General features: G+C 49.0%; 1 protein-coding gene across 3 annotated transcripts in view; it reads right to left on the bottom strand.

Annotated features, from left to right (window-relative positions):
* The window catches only part of EPHB2 (EPH receptor B2), a 144660-nt gene that overhangs the window by 13226 nt on the left and 109832 nt on the right, over window positions 1-21602 (bottom strand). The window contains exons 7-15 of one of the 3 annotated variants that reach the window (XM_074847938.1): window positions 15057-15219; window positions 14282-14390; window positions 13977-14092; window positions 11430-11552; window positions 10761-11008; window positions 9825-10040; window positions 6756-6905; window positions 1915-2108; window positions 1095-1250 (exon numbers count right to left, since the gene is read on the bottom strand). In XM_074847938.1, the coding sequence (XP_074704039.1) occupies window positions 1095-1250; window positions 1915-2108; window positions 6756-6905; window positions 9825-10040; window positions 10761-11008; window positions 11430-11552; window positions 13977-14092; window positions 14282-14390; window positions 15057-15219 (1475 nt within the window). The remainder of the gene's footprint in view (window positions 1-1094; window positions 1251-1914; window positions 2109-6755; window positions 6906-9824; window positions 10041-10760; window positions 11009-11429; window positions 11553-13976; window positions 14093-14281; window positions 14391-15056; window positions 15220-21602) is intronic. The other 2 variants (XM_074847939.1, XM_074847940.1) reach the window with 2 other exon arrangements.

Genomic DNA, 21602 nt, shown 5'->3' with positions numbered 1-21602 from the left:
AGACTTCATTAGTTGGACTGCCTGCAGAAATGTTTGTTCTTATATATATATTGCAAATAGCACAACCTAGGCAGGGTTGTGGTGTGGGTGTGATCTCCCAGTTTGGTCAAAGTTCTTCCCTATCCTTCAGATTTTATGGACCCTCCTTCTGTTGCGTGAACACAGCCTGTAGTGTGCCAAAATCATCCCCAGGGCCTTGGGGTTGTACCACAGATGTACTGAAACAGAATTGCCATGTGAATTTCCCGGCAGTAAATAAGAACGAAAAGCCAGAAGAGGTCAGTTTGGCTGTTTGCATTAATGGATTATGATTCATTGCTAGATTTAAAGTCTGAAATTAGGCACCAAATCCAAAAACCTTTCTGGTTACCAGGCATAGAGACATCATAGTACTTACAGATGGCTTTAATGCTTGGCACTTTCTTAGACAGGGCTTCTAAAGCTAACTGCAACCAACCACAAATCTTTCACCAGAGGCACCAAAGCCCCAGCTAGCCCCAAGGGATTTCAAAACCCACCACAAATGGATTTCAGCTGCCTGATTTCTCTGAATAACTTGCTAAGATTTTGCCACTGACGGATGTTTTTAGTGGATGCAGAACAATTCAGAGCAAACTTGGAACCATCTGGACTTTCAGAGGCCTTTCATAGGCAGAAATTTGTTTGCAGCGTGCTTGTCTCCATCGCTAATACGCCATACATCCAAGAGGACTGCAGAATCTGAAAGTGCTCTTGAGTGGCTGGAGAATTGTCTGATGCTGGCCTGGAATCTCCATTTGTTCCATGTTGGCGTTTTGGAGACCCTTGTGAGGGTTTTCATTTTCACAGTGGGGACATGCAGCATGATAGCATGGAAATTAATTCTGCAGATACAGAGCAACAGACAGACACACCGTCTGGAGACAAGACAGAACCTGCAGAACAGAGTAGTTCTGCAGAAACTAAATAGACTAAAAGTGGATCCACAAAGCAACAAGTTCTATAAAAGTAAAACTACATCATGTGAAAATGAAAACTAATTCAATAACGACCAATTGTTGTTAAACTACTGAGACTTTTTCTTGTGCTTTGGGACTAGAAGCCTGAGCACTTACTCTACAGTCATCTGAGATACTACATCAAAGGTGGTGAAGCCAGCACTGGCAAAGCTCTCCTTGTACTGGCTCATCTTGATGGCATCCAGCCATTCATCCACAGTGTTGAAGCTGGTATAATCCGGGATTGTGCGGTCAAGTAGGGGGAGGTTCATCCTGAAAACAGAAATGGGGAATGAGCAGAACAGACAGTGGCAAGCACCCTCCATCAGCTGGAGGGACCTGGACCAGCATCACGCACAGTGCCTGCACCACACCATATTAAGAAGTACCACCCAGAAAGAACTCCATTCAACTGAGGGAAGGATTGTGTAGAGCATCAGAGAAGTCTTTCTGGACCAGTTTGTACAGGACAGGAAGGAATCATGAAAGACAACGGGATGCAGCTCTAAAATCCTGGCTGTACATTCTCATAATGGGGCCAGTGCTTCCCACAAGTTGATGTATCCCTACCCAGTCCAGGGAAACACCATATTGCCTGACAAAGCTTTATTTGCCTCTGCTGCAGGCAAGATTGGACTACCACACCTATCCAGAAATCATATGTACATGAAACCGAGATGCTCCTCTAACTGTGCAGAGTACACTGTCCAATTCAATAAGCTGTCTGTGTTCATCAGACCTAACCTGTCCAAGGAGAAGGACCAGAGTGACCTTGACATCTTTTAATGCCCTTCCTATAAAGGACCAAACAACACAGGCCAGGCTGCCTCTAAAATGGCTAGCCTAGAGAGATGCAAGGACAGTACCCACCAGGACACAAAAGACAGCAGATCTGCAAATAGAAGCCAAAGGACAAGAGGAATGCAAAGATACATACCCAGAGGAGAGAGGGGCCATGGCTTTCAGGCTGTTAGGATTTCGGATCATTTTATCTAAGGTGTTGACAATTTGCCCAAATTTGGGTCTGTGGTTTCGATCCTTCTGCCAACAGTCAAGCATCAGCTGGTGCAGGGCATTTGGACAATCCATAGGCGGTGGCAGCCGATAGTCCTGCTCGATAGCATTTATCACCTGAGAGAGGAGAAAAAGAGATCAATACAGTTGCAATAAAACCTATGTAATTCATAATGTTCCTTTTCTTAGATTCTGAGGGTGACTGGCAAGGCCAGCCATACTGCAGGAAGGCTGCTCTGCCTACGCCTAGTGCTGCCTATCATCTCAGCCACCACCACACACTGCTCCCTAACTCCCAGCCCTCTGCATGTCATGTCATCCTGTGAGGTGATGCCAGCCTTGCTCAGCTGGCATGCAGCCTTTCTGACTACTTGTGATGAGCCATGCTCATCAGTCTCCTAATCTGAGGAAAGAGCATCAGAGTCACAGAATCACAGAATAACTCAGGTTGGAAAAGACTCTTGGGATCACAGAGTCCAACCCTCAGCCCAACTCTACAAAGTTCTCCCCTACACCACATCCCCCAACAGCTCATCCAAATGACCCTTAAACACACCCAGGGATGGGGACTCCACCCCCTCCCTGGGCAGCCTATTCCACTCTCTGACCACTCTTGCTGTGAAACATTTGTTCCTCATGTCCAGTCTGACCCTCCCCTGTTGCAGTTTAAAGCTGTTCCCTCTTGTTCTGTCACTAATTCCCTGGGAGAAGAGACCAGCACCAACCTCTCTACAACGTCCTTTCAGGGAGCTGTAGAGAGTGATGAGGTCTCCCCTCACCTTCTCCTCCTCACACTGAACAGTCCCAGCTCCTTCAATCTCTCCTCACAGGATTTATTCTCCAGGCCCTTCCCCAGCCTCGTTGCCCTCCTCTGCCCTCGCTCCAGCCCCTCGAGATCTCTCTCCGATTGAGGTGCCCAAAGCTGGACACAACACTCCAGGTGTGGCCTCACCAGTGCAGAGCACAGGGGGACTATCACCTCCCTACTTCTGCTGGTCACACTATTTCTAATCCAAGCCAGGATGCCGTTGGCTTTCTTGGCCACCTGGGCACACTGCTGGCTCGTGTTCAGCTGCTACATCCCTACTACTTTGAGAAGGATGTGTGAGCCTGCAGCTCCAGGCATGAGAAAGGTGAATCAGAGAGAACGGTTCATGGTTTTGGACAGGTACACAGCACAACACAACAGCGCAAACATCTCCATCCAGTGAAGGGTCTGCTTGTGAGTTACAGACAGGGGAAGGTGCCCCTGTGGTTTCCTTCCTCCAGTGGTGATTTCAACTCCTGCCAACAACCCAGCCCTTTCGGGTGACAGGGTTGTGCCATGGGACAGGGCTGGGTGCACTGAGCCAGCAGTAAGAGCTGGGTCTCCCCATAGTCCTGTGCACACACAAACTGAAGCACACAGTGGAGAGGACCAAGACCTTGGTCAGTAGAGCCAAACACAGGGGAAGTTTGCTACAGCATGCAGAGAAGGGTTGCAGCACACCTTGCCTAAACCATGCTGCAGCTCTGTGGACCAACATAAGAAGGCTCTAGCTGGTGCCTGTTTGGGCTCTCCTTGTTGCACCACATGACCTGGGAAAACGTCTGGTCTTGCAGTATTCAGTGGAAACAGCACACACACAAGGGCTAGAGGATCTTCTTCAAGGGAAAACCCATCTCCCTGTCACTGTGCACCTGTAGCCTTCCATCCTCTCCTGGGTAATCAAGGAGGATGGAGCTGCACAGCTTCTTCCAGGGGCATATGTTCCTCCAACAGAGGCATGTGAAAGGCAGGCTTCTCCTACCTTCTTGGCCTTATGAATCCTATGGTCATACACACAGCATGGGCACTGAAAGGTGAGCAGAAGGAGCCTTGGACACTAGAAACAGGCTTGTGATGGCAACAAAAACCAGAAGTGAGGGTAAAAAACAGAACTGAGGATCCTGCAGTAACTGAAATCGGGGGCAGCATTTTGAAATGACCAGCTCGCCACAGGGATGATAAAAAAGGGGAGCGAGATTGACAGAACATCTCTCAGGCATCAGAGGAAGGACCTCGATGTCTCTGGCTATCCTCACCATGTGATCAAGGCTGCCATGGCTTTGTTCAGCCATGTCTTGCATACTTCCAAGGATAGAAATCTGCCCGGTGGGCTACCCCAGAGCTGTACCACCCTCCTGGGGAAGGACTAGACATACCCATCCAGCAGCATGGTGAATACACAGTTGAGAAGGAAGGCTACATAGGGAAAATTGCAGTTGGGCCTGGGAGAGCAGCAGGGAAGGGTTGGTAGAGAGGAGACGCTGTAGGTGCTTTGGCAGTAGAAGGCTGCTGCTCCAAGGGAGGGTAGGTGGCAGATCCATGCCAAGCAATCCAGGGTGTGAGGTGGGGCATCTGGCAGGGTTTACAATGGACTGTGGCTTCAGGCAGAGAATGGATTGGGAGGGTGCTCCAGACACTGATGTGCATGGCCAAGGTGCTTGGCAGGCTGACCCAAGACAGATGGGGGCTGGCACCACTGCTGCCAAAATGTGCCAGATGGATGGACACCTCCCTCCCCTCTGCCCCCCTGGCTGGACATGACAGTGTCCCACTGGGCCTGTGAAGGTTCGACCTGAGGCATTGCTGGTGTGCTTTGTGCAGCTCTTGGCTCCCATTCAGGGATTCTCCCAAGAGTTGCAAGCTGTCCGTTGTCCCAGCTCTGTGGATGCCAGATCTATTGGAAACAGAGGGGAGGGGAAGCAAGGGGGGAGCAGGGCTGAGGAAGATCATTATGTAAGCATCAAGCACTCATCTCTGGTGTGAACCGAACAGTTTACTGACAAGCCACCCGCCTTGCTGCCATCAGACACATCCCGCGAGGGGGCACAGGCTGCACTCTCTGTTTCCTCTTCCACCCAAGCCTCCCCAGGCGCTTACACCCCAGGGTCAGGAGGCTAATCTGCAGTGAATATCCACCACGTGCTCATTCACAGGGAGGACTGGCTACAATTAAGTGGTGACAGCTTCTGGGGAACAATGTCCTGCGGCAGAAGAAGGGGAAGAAGAGGCTGGGGACAGGTGCCACACAGCAGGCTGTGCTGAAGAGATGGGCATGGGCTCTGCCATCCCCACCAGCTGAATCAGTGCTGCCTGCAGCAGGAGAAACCTTTGAGGGAAGAGTCCAGGGGAGGAGGACAAGGGAAGGGGATGGCAGAGGGCTACACATACAGAGGGATGCTGAGGCAGGGAGAAGGGCAGTCACACCTGACTGCAGAAACTGCTTGAAACTGCAGGCGATAATGAAGCATTAACAGGAAGGGAATTGTCCTTTCTGAGAAGGGCATACCCCTATCCCCCTCGCCTTTGGCTCAAACAATTGATGCAAAGACTTTTCCGGTATGCCAGGGGCAGAGGAAAGGCCATGAACAGCCAAAGGTGCTTAGATATCATGTATGTGCTCCAGGCACTGGGGACTCACTTGAATAAATTCCCCACCAGGCACTAGGGAGGAAAGTGTCCCATGCTAGAAAAACTTTATGTGGCATGGATGGAGTTATATTGACTTGAAAAAGGTCTGATTTGCCATCAGGGTGGGAGGACTTGCAGAAGACAGGTGAGAGCTTGGCTCTCACTCTGTTCCTGTAAGGCAGGGTTTTTCAGAAGCCCACAGGATGATGGAGATGGAGGTGGCAGTCTGAAGGCTTCTAACGGACTTCCCAGAGGCAGCTCTGAAACAAGCTGGAAGCCAGGCAGATCCTGTAACACGCAGGTTTGCAAGACCCAGGCTTGCAGCAGAGGGGGAGGACAAGCCTCTGCACCAAGGGTCTTCCCAGAACTTGGTGTTAGATTCTGAGGGTTCACAAGGTGAAGACCACATGAAGAAGGGCAGGTCTTCAGAGAGACAATGTTACAAGAGGCCTGGGAGCTCCATAACAAAGGGGTTTTCTGGACACACACGTGCAGGTGTAGCACTCTGCATGACACTCATTGCCACTGGGTGGATGGGCTTTGACCACCCAGGTATCAGGTTAAGAGAAACGGGGAGAATGGCATTGCTATGGTGAAGGTGTGGACTGCAGCCACAGGTCATCCTTGCATGGAGGCAAGGACTCACAGAAACCGCCTGGATCCCAGGGAGCAAGGAGCACACATAACAGTTCCACCTGAATTAGAGAAGAGTCATAAAGTATTTAAAATTAAGCATGTTCTGAAATACCTTGTGGTTTTGGCTTCTAGCTGTGTACAAGTTGCTTGGCTTCTTACGCATCACAGTCCAAGCTCATCATGGGAGATCAATTAGCTTGCCATCTAGTGAAAGATGTCCTTGACCATGGCAGACCATGGGTTGGACTAGGTGACCTGTAAAGGTCCCTTCTAACTCAAACCATTCTATGACTGTATAACAGACTTTTACTAAATGCCTGTGGTCTCCTGCAAATGAAGATCTGACTGCTGCTCCAGGAGCTCTCAGGTCAATGGCAGCATTTAGTTTTCCACCAGCCTGCTCCCTTTCCTCCTGGGCATCTGTCTACCACCGCTGAGGGTGCTCATACTAACCCTGTCTTACTGCAGTGGGTGTTGTACAGTCCCTAACCTCTGCCACAGCAGCACAATGGGACCAGAACAAAAGTGAAAGTTATCTCCATTACTTCTTCCAAAGGTGTTGACCTTGGATGCATGTCCCATGACAGAGAAGGCTCCGGACATGCCACAGGCTGAGTCTAGCTGTAGCCATGCTTTGGTCTTGCAATGCTCCCAATTTCAGTGTTTCTGCTCATTGCTTATTAACAACTCACATCTTGATTGGTCATATCCCAGTAAGGCCGCTCGCCATACGACATCACCTCCCACATGACTATTCCGTAGCTCCAAACGTCACTGGCCGATGTGAATTTTCGGTACTGAATTGCCTCAGGTGCTGTCCACCGTATTGGGATCTTCCCACCCTGCAGGAAAAAAACAGAGAGGATGGTAACAGAAAGAGCAAGAGTAACTGAAAAAGATGAGTGTCCAATATTTGTCTCCAATACGCCAGTAAAATCCCAGAGGAAGGGACCACAGGACTATCCCTAACGCTACATCAGGATGGCTGTGGCTGTTCTAGCCAAGTCTGGGAAACTTTCAGGGATGATGATTCTCCGCATTTGTCTGGTGACCTGTCCTGGGGCTGCACCACCCTCCTGGGGAAGAAACTTTTCCTATTACTCACCTTAAACCTCCCATGCCACCTTTGCTTATTGCCCCTTATTATATCATCTGGTACCATCGCAAAGAGTTTAGCTCCATCTTCTTCATAACTGCCCTTCAAGTACCGCAGGTCACTTATAGGTGTTCCTTCAGCCTCCTCTTCATCATATTAAACAAACCCAGCTCCTTCCACCTGCCTACTGCTACAGCAGTCTTTGGCATGACAAAATGCCCATTGTGCTAGTAGGGTCTTTTGTAGAAAAATGAATAACCACAAATGTAGAAAAATCAAAATTGATTCCCTTTGAATCTCCCTCTATCCTTTTGCTGTCACCTGGCTATCTCCAGAGAAGAATAAAAGGAATTAAAACACAGCCTCCTCTTCAGCCTTCTACATCTGTAGACTTTTTGAAGTCAGTGATATATCATTCTCTTGAAGTTCTCATGTGTCAGTTTGTTGATAGATACATGATCCAGCAGTTTTTGATCCTGCCCCTTTCTGGAGACAGAGGCAGAGTGAACATCTTCATTAGTATGACCTGAATGGTCACTGATGGGAAATGGGATGGACTGGGTGGGCACTGGGGTCTCCGTCATCCTGCTGGGCAACAGCAGCTCTGAAGAAATCAGCAGGACTCTCCGCTCCCATAGAGGAGTTATGCACCAAAGCGCACAAGAGTGGCGTACACAGCATGGGGCCACAGGGACCACAACGCTCTGCTTAAGCACTTGCAGCCTCCTGATTTTCCACCAGGGTCTTTGGACTTGAGCCATTCACAACTCAAGAGACCTTCTGAAGGGAAAATCTTCCCCTGTGCTGAAAAATAAGCAAAATTGTCTGTGTTTTGTGGCTGTGAGAAGATTAAGGAACATTATATTTTGTCAACGAATAACTACCACGTCTTATTAAGGGTCTCCTAGGACTTAATAGGACTCAGACCCTATACGTGCTAGAATAATGAAAAAAAGATAATGTTCCTTAATCTTCTCACACCCACAAACCTCCGACAAAATATTTTGTTTTCCACAAGAGAGGGAGACCAAGCATTTCATACCAAAAAAGATGTCCTCTCCATCAGGCATACTCTTAACAGAGCTCCTGACAAGCAGTGGATTTAAAAAAATGGCTAAAAAAGAAGTCCTAAAGTAGAAATTACAGACTGGGCATATTTGGAGGATACTCATGGGAACTCACTTCAGTGAGACCTCCCACCTCTCTGGTGATCTGACCCAGAGCTTCACCATCCTGTTCGAGAAGGAGATTTTCCTAAGGTCCGGCATGAACCTCCCAAACCATAGCTTGTGGCTGTTGCCCATCCATGGACACAAGGTCTCTGGGGTAATTATAATAAAAAACATTCATGCATCTTGGGATGTTTGAGGATGGTACATTTTGAAGAGGAAGATACTATTACTTCTGGTGCTCTGCTATAGTGGGTACGCATATTCTATCATTATAGATAATATATATCCTGCTACAGTACCCACAGTTCAAGAAGAATAAATTAGAGATGACACAAAGAAAAGCCACAGGCACAATAACAGAAATAGTAAACACCAGAAGGTTCCACGTATTTAGCTTAACAAAGAGAAAGTTAACAGGATATAAGGATCTTGTTGTGAAAAATAAGTGTTGCTAGTGTTTCTAGAAGCCATAGGATGACTGTATAAGATCAAACGGTTGATGTTTGAAGCTGCCTAAGTTCAGATGAGAATAAACACGCACATTTTTAGGTGTTTGTTAGGTATTCAACTACTGTTACAACTCACTAAGAGCTATGCCAGATATCTCATCACTGGCAGCTCCAAAAGATTTGGGAAGGATGATTTCCTATAGATCATGCCCCACCTCTATCAACACTAATTTCCAAGAAGTCCTGTCATAGGTATTGCACACAGGCATTGATCCCGTAGCATCATTGCAACGTGATGCTGTAGGCCTTTGCAAACAACGGTGTTTATGAGAACTCCTGGCTGCAATCTTACTGAACCACAACAAAGTCTTCAAATTATCCTTTGGTCCCAGTGCACGTTCTACAGCCTGAGACAGGCCGTGAATCCTTGGTGGCACTTGCGTCACTGGCACCGTGGCATTCCTGGGAAGCTGTTATGTGATCATGAAGCCATTTCTGGGAATGTTTCTCTGTCTAACACAGACTCTCTAGAAGATCAGTATCTAGTCCAGCATGCATCCATACTTCAATCTACCATTCCTGGGGTTAAGCCACTGACATGACGTCAAACAGTATCGGCGTCACAGACAGCAGGGCAGCATGGCTGGACCAGTGATGGTAAAAAACCTTCAGACTTGGTACCCCAAAACCAAATCTGTCAGGGAAGCATCTTGGAGGACTGCCAGCTGGGCCGTACTGGGCAGGTATAACGCATCGTCCCAACTAAGGGCTTTGTCGGGGACATGTATATGTTTGCAGAAATGTTTGGAAGAAGGCTCAGTTACCACAGGCCTATCAACAGCCACTGGACAACTGGACAGGACCTCGCAAGAGAACATCTTCCTTGGTTCATTTCATTGGTCTTTTTCCTCTGGCACCTTATTTCCATTGTTGGCACCCTGAAAAAGTGCTTCCCACATCAAGGGGGGATCTTCCCCTTTCCCTCTCTCTCCCTGACTCCCTCCTTCACCACCCATCCCTCCCCCTCTGGAAGAGCAGCTTTACCAGTGCACTGGTGTAGGTGGGATCAGAGGTGTCATCCTCTAGAAAACGGGAGAGGCCGAAGTCAGACACTTTGCAGACCAGGTTGCTGTTCACCAGGATGTTGCGGGCAGCCAGGTCCCGGTGCACGTAGTTCATATCGGCCAGGTACTTCATGCCTGCTGCGATGCCCCGCAACATGCCCACCAGCTGGATCACTGTGAACTGCCCATCATTTTGCTTAGGGGAAGAGAGGGAAAGAGTCCACATGAGAGGAGCAAATTCACAGCCTGCCATGGTCAGACAAACAGCCAGTAGCCTCTTTCTACGCTTCCAGTAGCCTCTTTCTATGCTTCATGTCGACACACCTATGCCACAAGTGCAAAAGTTCCCTCTCAAAGCAAGAGGGTGGAGAGTGGAGAGCTCACAGGGGCTGGAAGTCACCCTCACACACCCTATGGGCATCACTACAATGGCTGCTGTCACCCAAAGGTGGCACATCTGCCACACCTTGCACAGGAGGGTTCAGAAGGGGCAATCTATTCCTATTAAGCAAGCAGGTTATCTTCCTCCAACACAGTGAATTATCCATTTCAAACTCAGACCTATAAATATTTTGACAGAGCAGTTGGAGGTGAAGTCCTGTTGTGTTAAAGCTATGTCAGACTGTCCCTCCATGTCCACAGAGGCAGAGTTTGTACATGCAGGCACGCATACAGGTAGGCCCAGCCTTTTGCTAGTATGAGCAGACAGACACACGTAACAGATGACAGCCTTGATGCCACCTCCACCTCTGTTCCTGAGACACAGATCTCTGGACTATGAAGCAGCTGCCTCAATGGCAGGGGATGCTGGTCAGTGAAGGGCACAGTTATACTGGCAAAGGAAGGGAACCTTCCCCTCCAGTCCTCCTCTGGCCCAACACAATCTCTGGAGCTGCACGCTCCTGGGATCTCATACCCTCAAGAAGGAGTCCAGTGAACCATTCTCCATGAACTCAGTAATGATCATGACTGGTGAACTCTTGGTGACAACCCCCTCCAAGTGGATGACATTGGGGTGGTCGAACTGCCCCATGATGCTGGCTTCACTCAAGAAGTCCCGTCTCTGCTTCTCCGTGTAGCCAGATTTCAGGGTCTTGATGGCCACAAAGATCTCCCTTTTGCCAGGAAGCTTGAGATGCCCACTGCACACCTCACCGAACTCCCCTGTGAACAGACGGAAACAGGTAGGGCTTGTCAGCCTCCCAGACCTCTGCCTTTCTCCCCGAGGGACCCTGCTCCCACAGGCTCCAGCCATGACCGCCCTGCATGCCCCTGAGCTGACCACCCACCACCTGATCTGTGCTTCCTCCCTCACTCCACACCAGAGACCTCCCTTCTGTTAGACTCATCACTGGTGAGGAGCAATGGACACGGGACCATATGCACATCGGAACTCCTTGTCTAGATGTACTTGCTGCTCCAGCACCGGACCACCTTCCCCCTGCTAGTCCAGGCTGGGGCTAAGTGTAAGACCTTACTGACACCAGTCTTCCCAGTACATGTAAAGCTAACTCCTCACCAAAGCCTGAGACCACAAAGGAGACTCTGCTGCTGAGGGCCAGCCAGCCATTCACAGTTCACCTACCTGCCCCGATCACCTGCTCGATTTTGACACAAGAGATATCGATTTCTTTTGCAAATTCCCTGACAGCCTCATTGGGATCTTCGTAGGTGAACGGATCGATATAAATCTTCATCCCTGGAGTCACTGCATAAAGGTGAGGGAGAGAGTCAGACAGACAGATGCAAATAGCACGACTGATGACTGGCACCAAGGAAAAGAGAAACCTATTTGTGTGAGGGTCTTTTTCACCTCAGCAAGTCACATAATCAAGGGCATGAAGCAGACACAGCAAAGCAGTTTGAGAAACAACATGCAGAGCCATGTTTGCACAGGACTATTAAAGCTGGATTCTAATGAATATTGGCCCATAAGTCATTGTTGGGGCAGTGGAGGCCTGCATCATTAGCTAGGACTGAAACTGTGACCACAGAGAACCACCCATCTTCTGCAGCAGGATTTGGCTTTAGCACATCCAGAGGAAAAGCAAGAGAAGCACTTGCTCTCAGGAGATGGTGCATAGACACACCAATGTCACACCATGCTCATCATGCTGCAACACTGAAGAGGACCACTTATAGAGACCTCAGCTCTGCCCCACTGGCCTTCTCTGTGTGCAGCTTCCACCTCAGCACACTGTCCCATCAGAGGCATGGGAAAACGGAGGAGGAGACATGGGCTCAGCACTCAAAACAGGAGATGGTGAAGGTCTTGGGATGTAAACTGAGGCACACGCTGCTCTTGGTTCTCTACACAGATATCTATAGAGGGGGCAGCTCTAGGTGCTTGGTACTACTGACACAGTAACCAAGCCAGACTGACTCCTCCTAGGGGGTGTCTGTGACCCTTCGCCGGGCAGCACAAGCAGGATGGACAGCCCAGTCTGCCTGAGGCTGGATTCCCTCTTGATAGCCTCAACGCAGCCAAGAAAAGCTGTAGGAGACACTGAGGAAATTGCAAAAGCCAAGAGCTTCCTGCTAGTAGACCAGTATACACAGTGACATGTTTATGTGAAAGGCAATGGCCACGGGACCTGGTGAGGTTGGACTGCTGATGCCACCTTGCACACTACCTATACCATGGGACAGCTCTTACCTGCAGCCCTTCACTTCTCCCCTTTCTATATTCATTTTGCTGGCCTCTGGCTTGCTCCAAAATTGAGGGTATTTGGAGAGAAGAGCTCACACCTTACTAAATAAGGAGCCCAACACAGAACCAGAGACACAACTCCCTGCTCCATATGTAGGATGCTGGTAGGACTCAGGGGAGTTGCTGCAACGCTTACAGGCTCCCCGTGCCTTGGCAAATTAACCATAAGCTGTAGCCTCTCCACAGCAATCACTGCTGGGGAGCCGAGCAGGGACTGTGCCTTGGACTGGTGTCTTGAGTGATGATGTGGCCAAAAGGCACCCCAGGCCCGTTATCAGTTCGTCTGCATCCAGTGGCATCAAGCCTGTTGCGACAGTCCTGAAGGCACAGCTATTAATGCCATCCCCGCCTGAAGCTGTCATGTTACACACCAGACCCCAGGAAAAAGTGAGAATGCTTGTTTACACATGCAGCATGGACTGACAAACAACTGAGAGTTACATTTACATAATCCTTCCTGAAGGGTGTCATTTCTCCCGGTAAGTTATAGCGATGCAGCAAGCACACTGCTGCTCCAGCACAAAGCTGCAGTTCAGTGCTCTGCCTTTTGGGAAATGCCTCCTAAGTAAATGCAGAAGCAACAGTGAGGCCTGTGCTGAAACACTACTGATGTTTTCCATTCTCTGAATAAGGCTCAGGTCTGCACAGGACCAAGGTATAAAAAGGACAGAAATCCTGAAGCTGCAAGTATAACGTGAGGTAAATAACAACGGAGATTCGAACAAAGCGGGATTACGGTGACAGGTCTCTAGTGAGGGAGGAGAAAGGCATTTCAGAGGGCACGCAGCCAGGGATTAACGAGGGGAAGGAGGATGCACTGGGGTGAGGCAGGGTGCGCAGCGAGGCCAAAAGCAGGAATGTGCTGGATATCAGGGAGTGCCTTGCAGTACGCAGGGATGTTGGAAGAGGGAGGCTGCAAGAGAGGGCATGTTATCTATTGTATTACATATCTATACATACAGATATGTCTCCATATCTACTAAGATTCTGGGAGCACTGGGATGGGCTCTAGCAAAGGCACCACGAGGTATGTGGGTTCCTGCAGAAGGACAGCACTCTGCAGGAGGTGGGTAGGTTGGGAGAGGGGTCTCACTGCTGCCTGCAAGCTGGGCAAAGCTCAGGAGTCAGCAGCAAGGTAAGGGCTGCACTACAGAAGAGGGTCAGGCTTCAGGGGTGTGTGTTGGATGTCACAGGGGTCTGTAGAGCATGCACAGGTGTTCACTGCACAGCTGGCATCCGACAGCATGCAGGTCTGGAGAGCACGGACTCTAGGAGGCAAGGCAGGGATCTAGATCACAAGGGACTGGTGGGGGATCTAGACAGCATGGAGATCCTCCGCTCTACACATGCACACGCCTGCCAGGCTGGGCGGCCTGAGCCCTCCCCGCACGCCACAAGGAATGAGTGAACAGGAACACAAACCGAAGAGAGAGCGGACCCCCAGGCCTGGTGGGGGGCCGCGGTACGTACTGTGGCCACTGGTATAGTGCTGCAGCTTGTCAGTGTACTCAGAGTCAGCACGCTCAAAGCCCCGTCTTCTGGAAAGAAAGGGAGTCCTGAGCACCAGTACAGGTCCATCGGGGCTGAAAGATGCACTGCAGGGGCATCTTTTTCCCCTTCACCTTCCTGTCCCCATCCTCCCCTCCACTAACCCTTCCACCTTCTGTGTTCATTTGCCACCCCCTTGCACAGCCCCAGCCCCGGGTCGTGTGCTCAGACTGACCTACCTGTTGCACACAATAACGATGACGACTACAGCAATGAGGAACACCAGTCCTGCTGCGGAGGAGCCAATGATGAGCGGCAGTTTCTCCTGGACACTGGTCTGATACTCAGCTGGCATGCAGGGAAGAGGGAATGGGTTAGTGCAGCACAGGATGGGTCTACACCAAGTTCATCAAGGTCAGAGCATGGCCCTGAGCACTGCCCACATCTGCATGGCTATTGCTAATGGGCTTCCTGGCATGGGTTTGGTCTGAGCTAGTGCTCGTGCTCTCCCAGGCATGGCTTCGGTTGGCTATGACAGGGGATGTGCCCCAGCAGGAAGGTAGGATGGAGCTATCCCTTTTGAGCGGAGAGTTTAGTCCTGTGGATGCATGCTGTGCCTTGCTTCTTGGCCTCAGGGCCAGAAAACTGGCTTGGCCTGTTTTATTTAGCAGCACAGATTTAGAAAATAAAGACCCAGGTCTGCATTTGTCATCAGCAGCTGTGCACATGAAAATCATAAATTTCATTTCCTCTAAATCCAACTGAGTGGACATGTCCCCACGCCAGAAAACCTTGGCAGAAATTGGCCTAAATTATGTGATTCCCTGCATGGACCACCAAGTGCCAATGCCTCTCTCCAGGTCTTGCCAGGCTGAATAAATGCGTATGACTTGTCAACCCACCCTTGAAGGGACTAGCAGCAAGGGGACCAGCACTGCTGCCAGTGCATCTCCATCTTGTCCAAGTGTCTCTAGACTCTATGTCACCTTTATGCAGAGGCAGCTGAAGACTCACCTTCAGTCATGGTCTGGAAATACATCTTGCCACTATACCGGCCATACCCGGCCACAGTACGTGCCCGCACCTGGAAGACGTAGATGGTGCCAGCTTTGAGGTTTTGCACCGCCACAGTGTTGGTGGGGCTCTTCACTGTTGTCGAATTTAACTCACTCAGATCCTGCCAAGAAAATACAAATCTGTCATCAGAAAAATAAGTCCAGAATCAGGTACTGCATTTCTAGAAGGAGGAAGCGCAGGAGAGCAGGGTAGCACGGGTGGAGAGCTCATCATGGGGAGACCATGGGCCTGAACAAACAGGTCATTCCCGACTGCTGGTAGGGAGATACAAAAGCAGAAATGTGAGTATAGATATCCCTGGGCTACCCACCACCTCTCAGGAAAGGCTCTGTTGAAGCTGTTAGCTAGAAAACTCAAGTCGCTTCTCCAAGCCTTGAGCTCAGCAGGATGGGAACTGCTTTGCTCTTCTGTGCCCACTTCCTCTTAGCACTGCCCTCCTTCCTCACCCCCTCCTTCTGTGCCTGATCCAGCCTCAGCACCCTCTCCATTTGCTCTTCCCCATCTCCCTTTGCCTGTGCTAGAGGTAAAGCCCACCTGAACACAGGGTTTTGGACCTCGGGAGGAGTACTGCTACCACTGCTACCATCGCCCTACCCAGGGTCTGCTTCACCAGGGACTGTGGCTAGGTTTTCAAAGTTGGGGAACTGAAGAGCACATTTAAAAATGACAGTGAGACTACTTCCAAATTTTTGTCCTGATCCTTGTCTGCAGTTCTTCTAGCTGAGGACTTGAGCAGTCATATCATAATGGTACAGATGGTATTGCACTTGTGTAGGTGATGGATCCATCACAGCCCTTGGTACTTATGCCTTCAGCTGAGCATCCAGAAGCACTAGTAGATGGGCAAGGATCCCCTTGTGCTAGCCACTGTACAAGAGAACAGTCAGCTTCTGTTTCCCCCCAGGGACATGAAGAAACAGGTCAACAGAGGAGGTTGAAAGAGAGTACAAGAGAGTACTGACTGTGATCAGGGGAAGGTGGCCAGTTGCCTGGCAGCCATGAAGTCCTGAAAGTCAGTGCAAAGCAGCAATATATGCAAACAGCACAATGTTTCTGGAAAACAAAGAAATCTTATGAAAGCCAAGCTGTGAGTATGAGCCCCTATAAAAGGAGGCTCAGGCACTAATTTTTGAATCAAATGTCTGTAGCTACATGGAAAGTGCTCATCCTTTCTGGCAACACCTCTGATCTAGCAGGCCTATGAGCAAGTCCCTGAGATCTGCTAACTTCACTGCAAAGGGCTCAGCAAGCCCAAGAACTCCCACCCTGCACAGACTCATCAGTGAGGTGAGATAACCTCAACAAGTAGGCAGGAACTGGCAGAAAGAAGAAGTCAGACACATAGTTTGTGCAATCCCATCAAGTGGGACTGAGGGTGTGATCAAGGGACTGGCCTTTTGTCTCAGCTGTGAAACTCCACTGGGGGGCATGGAGGGATTTCTTCTTGTTCCATGCTACCATAAGATCAGAGTGAAATTCCCAGTGAGGAGCAAAGCATCCACTCCTCCTCACCAACTTCTTCTGCAGTGGACTCCTAAAGGACAGAGGGTATTAAAGAGGCAGTCGGGCAGAAGGTCCCATCTTGTGATAAACCAAAGTTTCTTCACACAGGGTGAAAGTTGCACAGGCTGCTTTCTTGTGTTGCTTTGGGTGCCTGCAGGCAACAGTGAAGCAGAAGTCAACGGAGAGTCCTGCGCCCAACTTTGCACACCCTTTGCCTAGAGGGGGCTGTGTCCTTAGCCTCCTCAGCTGCTGGACTACAGGATGAGTCAGAGGTTGTCTTGCCTACCAATAAACGATGGAGTTTGGCTTTAGGGGCTGCTGGTCTCCTTTCTCTTCTCTTCTCTTCTCTTCTCTTCTCTTCTCTTCTCTTCTCTTCTCTTCTCTTCTCTTCTCTTCTCTTCTCTTCTCTTCTCTTCTCTTCTCTTCTCTTCTCTTCTCTTCTCTTCTCTTCTCTTCTCCACATTGCTAGTCATCTGATGACTTTGCTTTCACGTTCATTCACTTCTGAGAACAGCACTGGTGCCTTCACTCAGAGGATCTGCACAGCCAGAAACTGTGGTATCAGCAACATTACAGGTCCACAAAGAACAGTCATTCACTATGAGGCTCCACACAGCAGCCCACATTGAACTGATGCTCTCCTCATGTTCATGGCAGAGCCTGGTGCTTTCTCAATTAGTCATTGCACTGTAGCAGAATTGCAAGAGCACTGGCGTTTACAAGATGGATTTACATGACCTGGGTTCGTGCAGACTATTTGCCTCAAAGTTGCAAAGCAGCTGAAGGACAACATTCATGGAGTTAATTTCTTCTTGTATTAAGCTCTTGGTTGAGCTTGGTGTGGATGGCTGGTAAGAGAATGGTCTGGCAACAATTTGTTTCTCCAAGTCAAACTCGGAGGCTTGGAAATACCGATGGCACATTATTCTACAGGGTAATGCAGAGCAGCTCCGCAAATGCCTGAGAGACCTCCACTGTTAACAGTGTTCAGGAACAGTCTTCTCTTCTAAAAACTACAACATCAGTTTTATCCATCTGGACCTAGTGCTGAAGTTGCCTGGGTATCACTGGGGTGTTTGGGAATTAGACTAATGACAATGAAAAGCTCAAGTACAGGTACACAGACAAGAAAAGAAAAGATGAGCACACAGAAAACCAATTGTCTTGTTTGTCTGATCAGGCCTCAGCACTCCCTTGGACCTTTCCCAGGCAGGGTAGGAGAGAAATAGGTCAGGAAAAGTTTACAGTTTTAGTGCTCAAGGACTTGGATGAATCCTCCCAGGCCCTTGCATGGCACTAACAACACAGTTGTTTTAAAATTATTTGTCCAGCTATTTGAGGGAACCTCATCCCTGCTCCTGGAGGACTTTAAATTGAATGCAATGGCCATACTTGCAAGATGGTTTATAGCCTGGGAAATCGATGTCTGTCTATGTGAGGAAGGTGTGCTCATAACTGTGCTCTCCTTTAATCCCAGACAGCAAAGAAAGAGCATTTACACCTCTGCACCTTTCCTTGTCAGACCCATTCTTTCCCCTTGGCATATTGCTCAGTCATCAGCTCTCCAGCGACCCGTGCATTCACTTCAAACACTTCTCCCCTTTCACCCCTCTGTGCTTCTCCAGCAGCTCCAGGGCATCCCAGGTGGTTTAAAGTCCAACTCCAAGCTGTTGGTTTTTTTGCAGAGGTTTGTGGGTGGGTTTTTTTCCTGCTGATTTTGGTTTGAGTTTGGAAATCCTAATTCAGGTAACACACTTCTTATTTCCTCATATGTTTGACTTTGAGTCCTCATCTAGTTCCCTTTCCCACGAGTCAAATTTAAGCTGAAACCAAAGTCTGAGCAACAAAGAAAGAGTTTCTTGAAACATGGATAGTCTTTGAAATGCCTGAAGGACTTGCAAAAATAGTTTCTAAAAAGTCATATTTTATCAGGAAAAAAAAAAAGGCCTAAGAAAAATGTCAACCGTCTTAATTTGGCAGACAGCTCCTCTGTGCGTCTGCACAGTGGCAATCTGCTGTGGTTCCTGATGCAAACAGAGCCACACGTACAAAGCCAGACCAAGGCTGTGTGCCAACTCATCACACACATCTGAATTTATGCTCCCATGGGATCGAGTGCATTAGGAGGGATGCTCAGATGTGGTAAACAGGCTCCTGACAACCCCCCTGGGGATGGATCCATGGGTTCCACAGATCCTGGACTCTCACAGGGAACACCACTTGTGGAGAGATTTCAGGAGCATTTGGTCTTCCAGACAAGTACCTGATCAAGTGCAGTGTGGTAAGAGTGTCTGGATGCCTCTCACAGGAAAACAGCCCTGGACAGAAGCAGCGTGGGTCCCGGGCGTGGACTGGGACTGCAGGGAAGTTATTGCAGGGCTTCCTCTTAATCTTCTTATCTCACAGTTTTCCCCAGACAGACCTCCCTCTAAGGGTTTGGGCAGCATGGGGGAAGGGGCATCCCAGCTCTTGCTCCATGCTGGAGACACCAGGCAGCAGCTTCAGCCCCATGCTCGGGGATGCTGGTGTCCAACACTGCAGGCTAAAGACCAGGAAGGTCCTCTGAGCCAGCCCAGGAGCAGTGCTTCCAGCGTCCTTGGTCCTTGGTAAGAGCCCTCGTGTCATCCAGTTCTGGCTCCTGCTAGAAGTTCCTAAGCACCACAAAGGCTACATCCAGCTCTACTCTCACCTCCACCTTTAGCTGCCTCAGGTTGCCCCTCCCTCACCCTTCAGCCCCCCAGGCAACCCATGCCCTTCCCCCAGTATTGGTTAAACACATCAAAGGGCTACTGTGACTCCTAAAACATTCACACTGGTGACTGAACTGGGCACAAGGGATGGGTTGAATGTCTTCAAACAATTACAAAACGGGTAACTTACTGCATACCCTAAGCCCAATCATTTTGCATAACAAGGAGAGCTAATTATTCTTTGTAGTGCTTGACACTACAGTGGTTCTCCAGTTCCCACACTCGGGGATGAATTTGGCAACTTTGGACAAAAACTACTACGCCCTTTCTAAATGAAGGCAACGCTCACTTTTTTTAATAAGACAAACATTGGCAGGTGCCTCTTGGAGGTAAAAAACAAAATGCATTAAGGAGAGGACCATAGAGAGCAGACATGTCATTCATCTGCACTGATTTGCTCTAACTACGTGTGAAAGAAAATCGTAATGTTGCCTCTGTACAGGCATTTTTAATAGCATCTAATGATAGCAATGTTATAAATAATCTGTGAAATGGAAACAAAAATGTACTTTTGTTTCAGGTATTGTGAACAGCTCTGTTAACGCTAAAACACTTATTCCATTTTTTTTTAATTTAATTTATGTCTTTATATAGAAGAGAATCCATTCAAAATGAAGAGCCAAAACACTTTTTATACAAGATGCATATGCTGCTATTCTTATATTTGAACTGTTTTCATGCTAATAAAATATAATTTTCTACTGGGGAAAAAAAAACTCCACTAGAAACAACTTAACTAGCTCCAGAGATATTTTCTGAGCATTCATAAGCACATGGGACAGTTTGCAATGAAACATTTTGGAAGAAAATCACCTCTGTACGGACTGGCAGTCGAGTGAGAACACACCTGGGATGTGTCACACACCCCATCCAAATTGCAGTATTGATGGGAAGCAGGGGAAGAGCACGGCATAGCCAAAGCTGTGCGTTTTGGGACTGTTCCCAGGGATCAAGTAAACGGCTTTCAATTGCAAAACTTAGCACTAAAATGGCTAGACTAACATGAGATTCAGCTCTGCCAAGCAGCCAGAGAAGGATACAGTGTCATTGCATTGTTAAAAATCCAGAGGGCTCTTGACTGACCAGACAAAGCATATGAAGACCTTGAGTGTGCAGCTGGGACCCAGGACCAAAGGCTAACACATGCAGAGGAGTTTGGGGACAGACAAACCTGCTGCCATTGGCCAGGCCCTACCTCTAGCTCTTGGTTATTTTTTAACCTGTTTCCAAATCCTCTGAGGTTTGCTTGCTGTGGGACTAAGCTTTGACCCAATGATCCATTTCTGAGCATGACATACATCTTTAGCTGGGGAAGAGATAAAGGCATGTCTGCCTACTTCAACCAAAGCACCAGCGAAAAAATATACCGAGAGGTTCAAATTATTCTGCCCCTCTGCTCCGCTCTAGTGAGACCCCACCTGGAGTACTGCATCCAGCTCTGGGGTCCTCAGCACAGTGGATATGGACCTGTTGGAGCAGGTCCAGAGGAGGGCCACAAAAATGATCAGAGGGCTGGAACATCTCTCCTGTGAGGAAAGGCTGTGAGAGAGTTGGGGTTGTTCAGCCTGGAGGAGAGAAGGTTCCAGGGAGACTTTATGGCAGCCTTTCAATACATAAAGGGGGCCTACAGGAAAGATGGGGACAGACTTTTTAGCAGGGCTTGTAGCAATAGGACAAGGGGTAATGGTTTTAAGCTAAAGGAGGGTAGATTCAGACTAGATAGAAAGAAGAAATTCTTTATGATGAGGGTAGTGAACCACTGGCACAGGTTGCCCGGAGAGGCCGTGGATGCCCCGTCCCTGGAAACAGTCAAGGTCAGGCTGGACGGGGCTCTGAGCAACCTGATTGAGTTGAAGATGTCCCAGCTCATTGCAGAGGGGTTGGATTAAGTGACCTTTACAATTCCATTCCAACTCAAACCATTCTATGATTCTATGGAATACCAGGACAGAGAGTGCCTCAGCACCAGCACGTGGGGCTGCTTGCACTGTCTGCCAGGGCTAGTGCTCCACCTGAGAGCCTGCTGCCATGAAAAGAATCGCCTGAGCATGGCTTGGGCCACTTGTCCCCACGATCAGGGCCGCTCTGTGCCCTATGGTCTGACAAGCGGGCAAGCAGATGATCACCTTGCGGTTGGCTGCAAAGACCAGCCATGAGTAGCAGCTTCCCCTTTAGACAAAAATTCCATTTATTTACAGTCTCCCCAAGAAAACAAGAGGGAAGGGGGAAG

Source organism: Strix aluco, chromosome 22 (assembly GCF_031877795.1).
Source record: "Strix aluco isolate bStrAlu1 chromosome 22, bStrAlu1.hap1, whole genome shotgun sequence".
Taxonomy (NCBI): Eukaryota; Metazoa; Chordata; class Aves; order Strigiformes; family Strigidae; genus Strix; species Strix aluco.
Note: the sequence above shows the minus strand (reverse complement) of the source record. Positions and strands in the feature narration are given on the sequence as shown.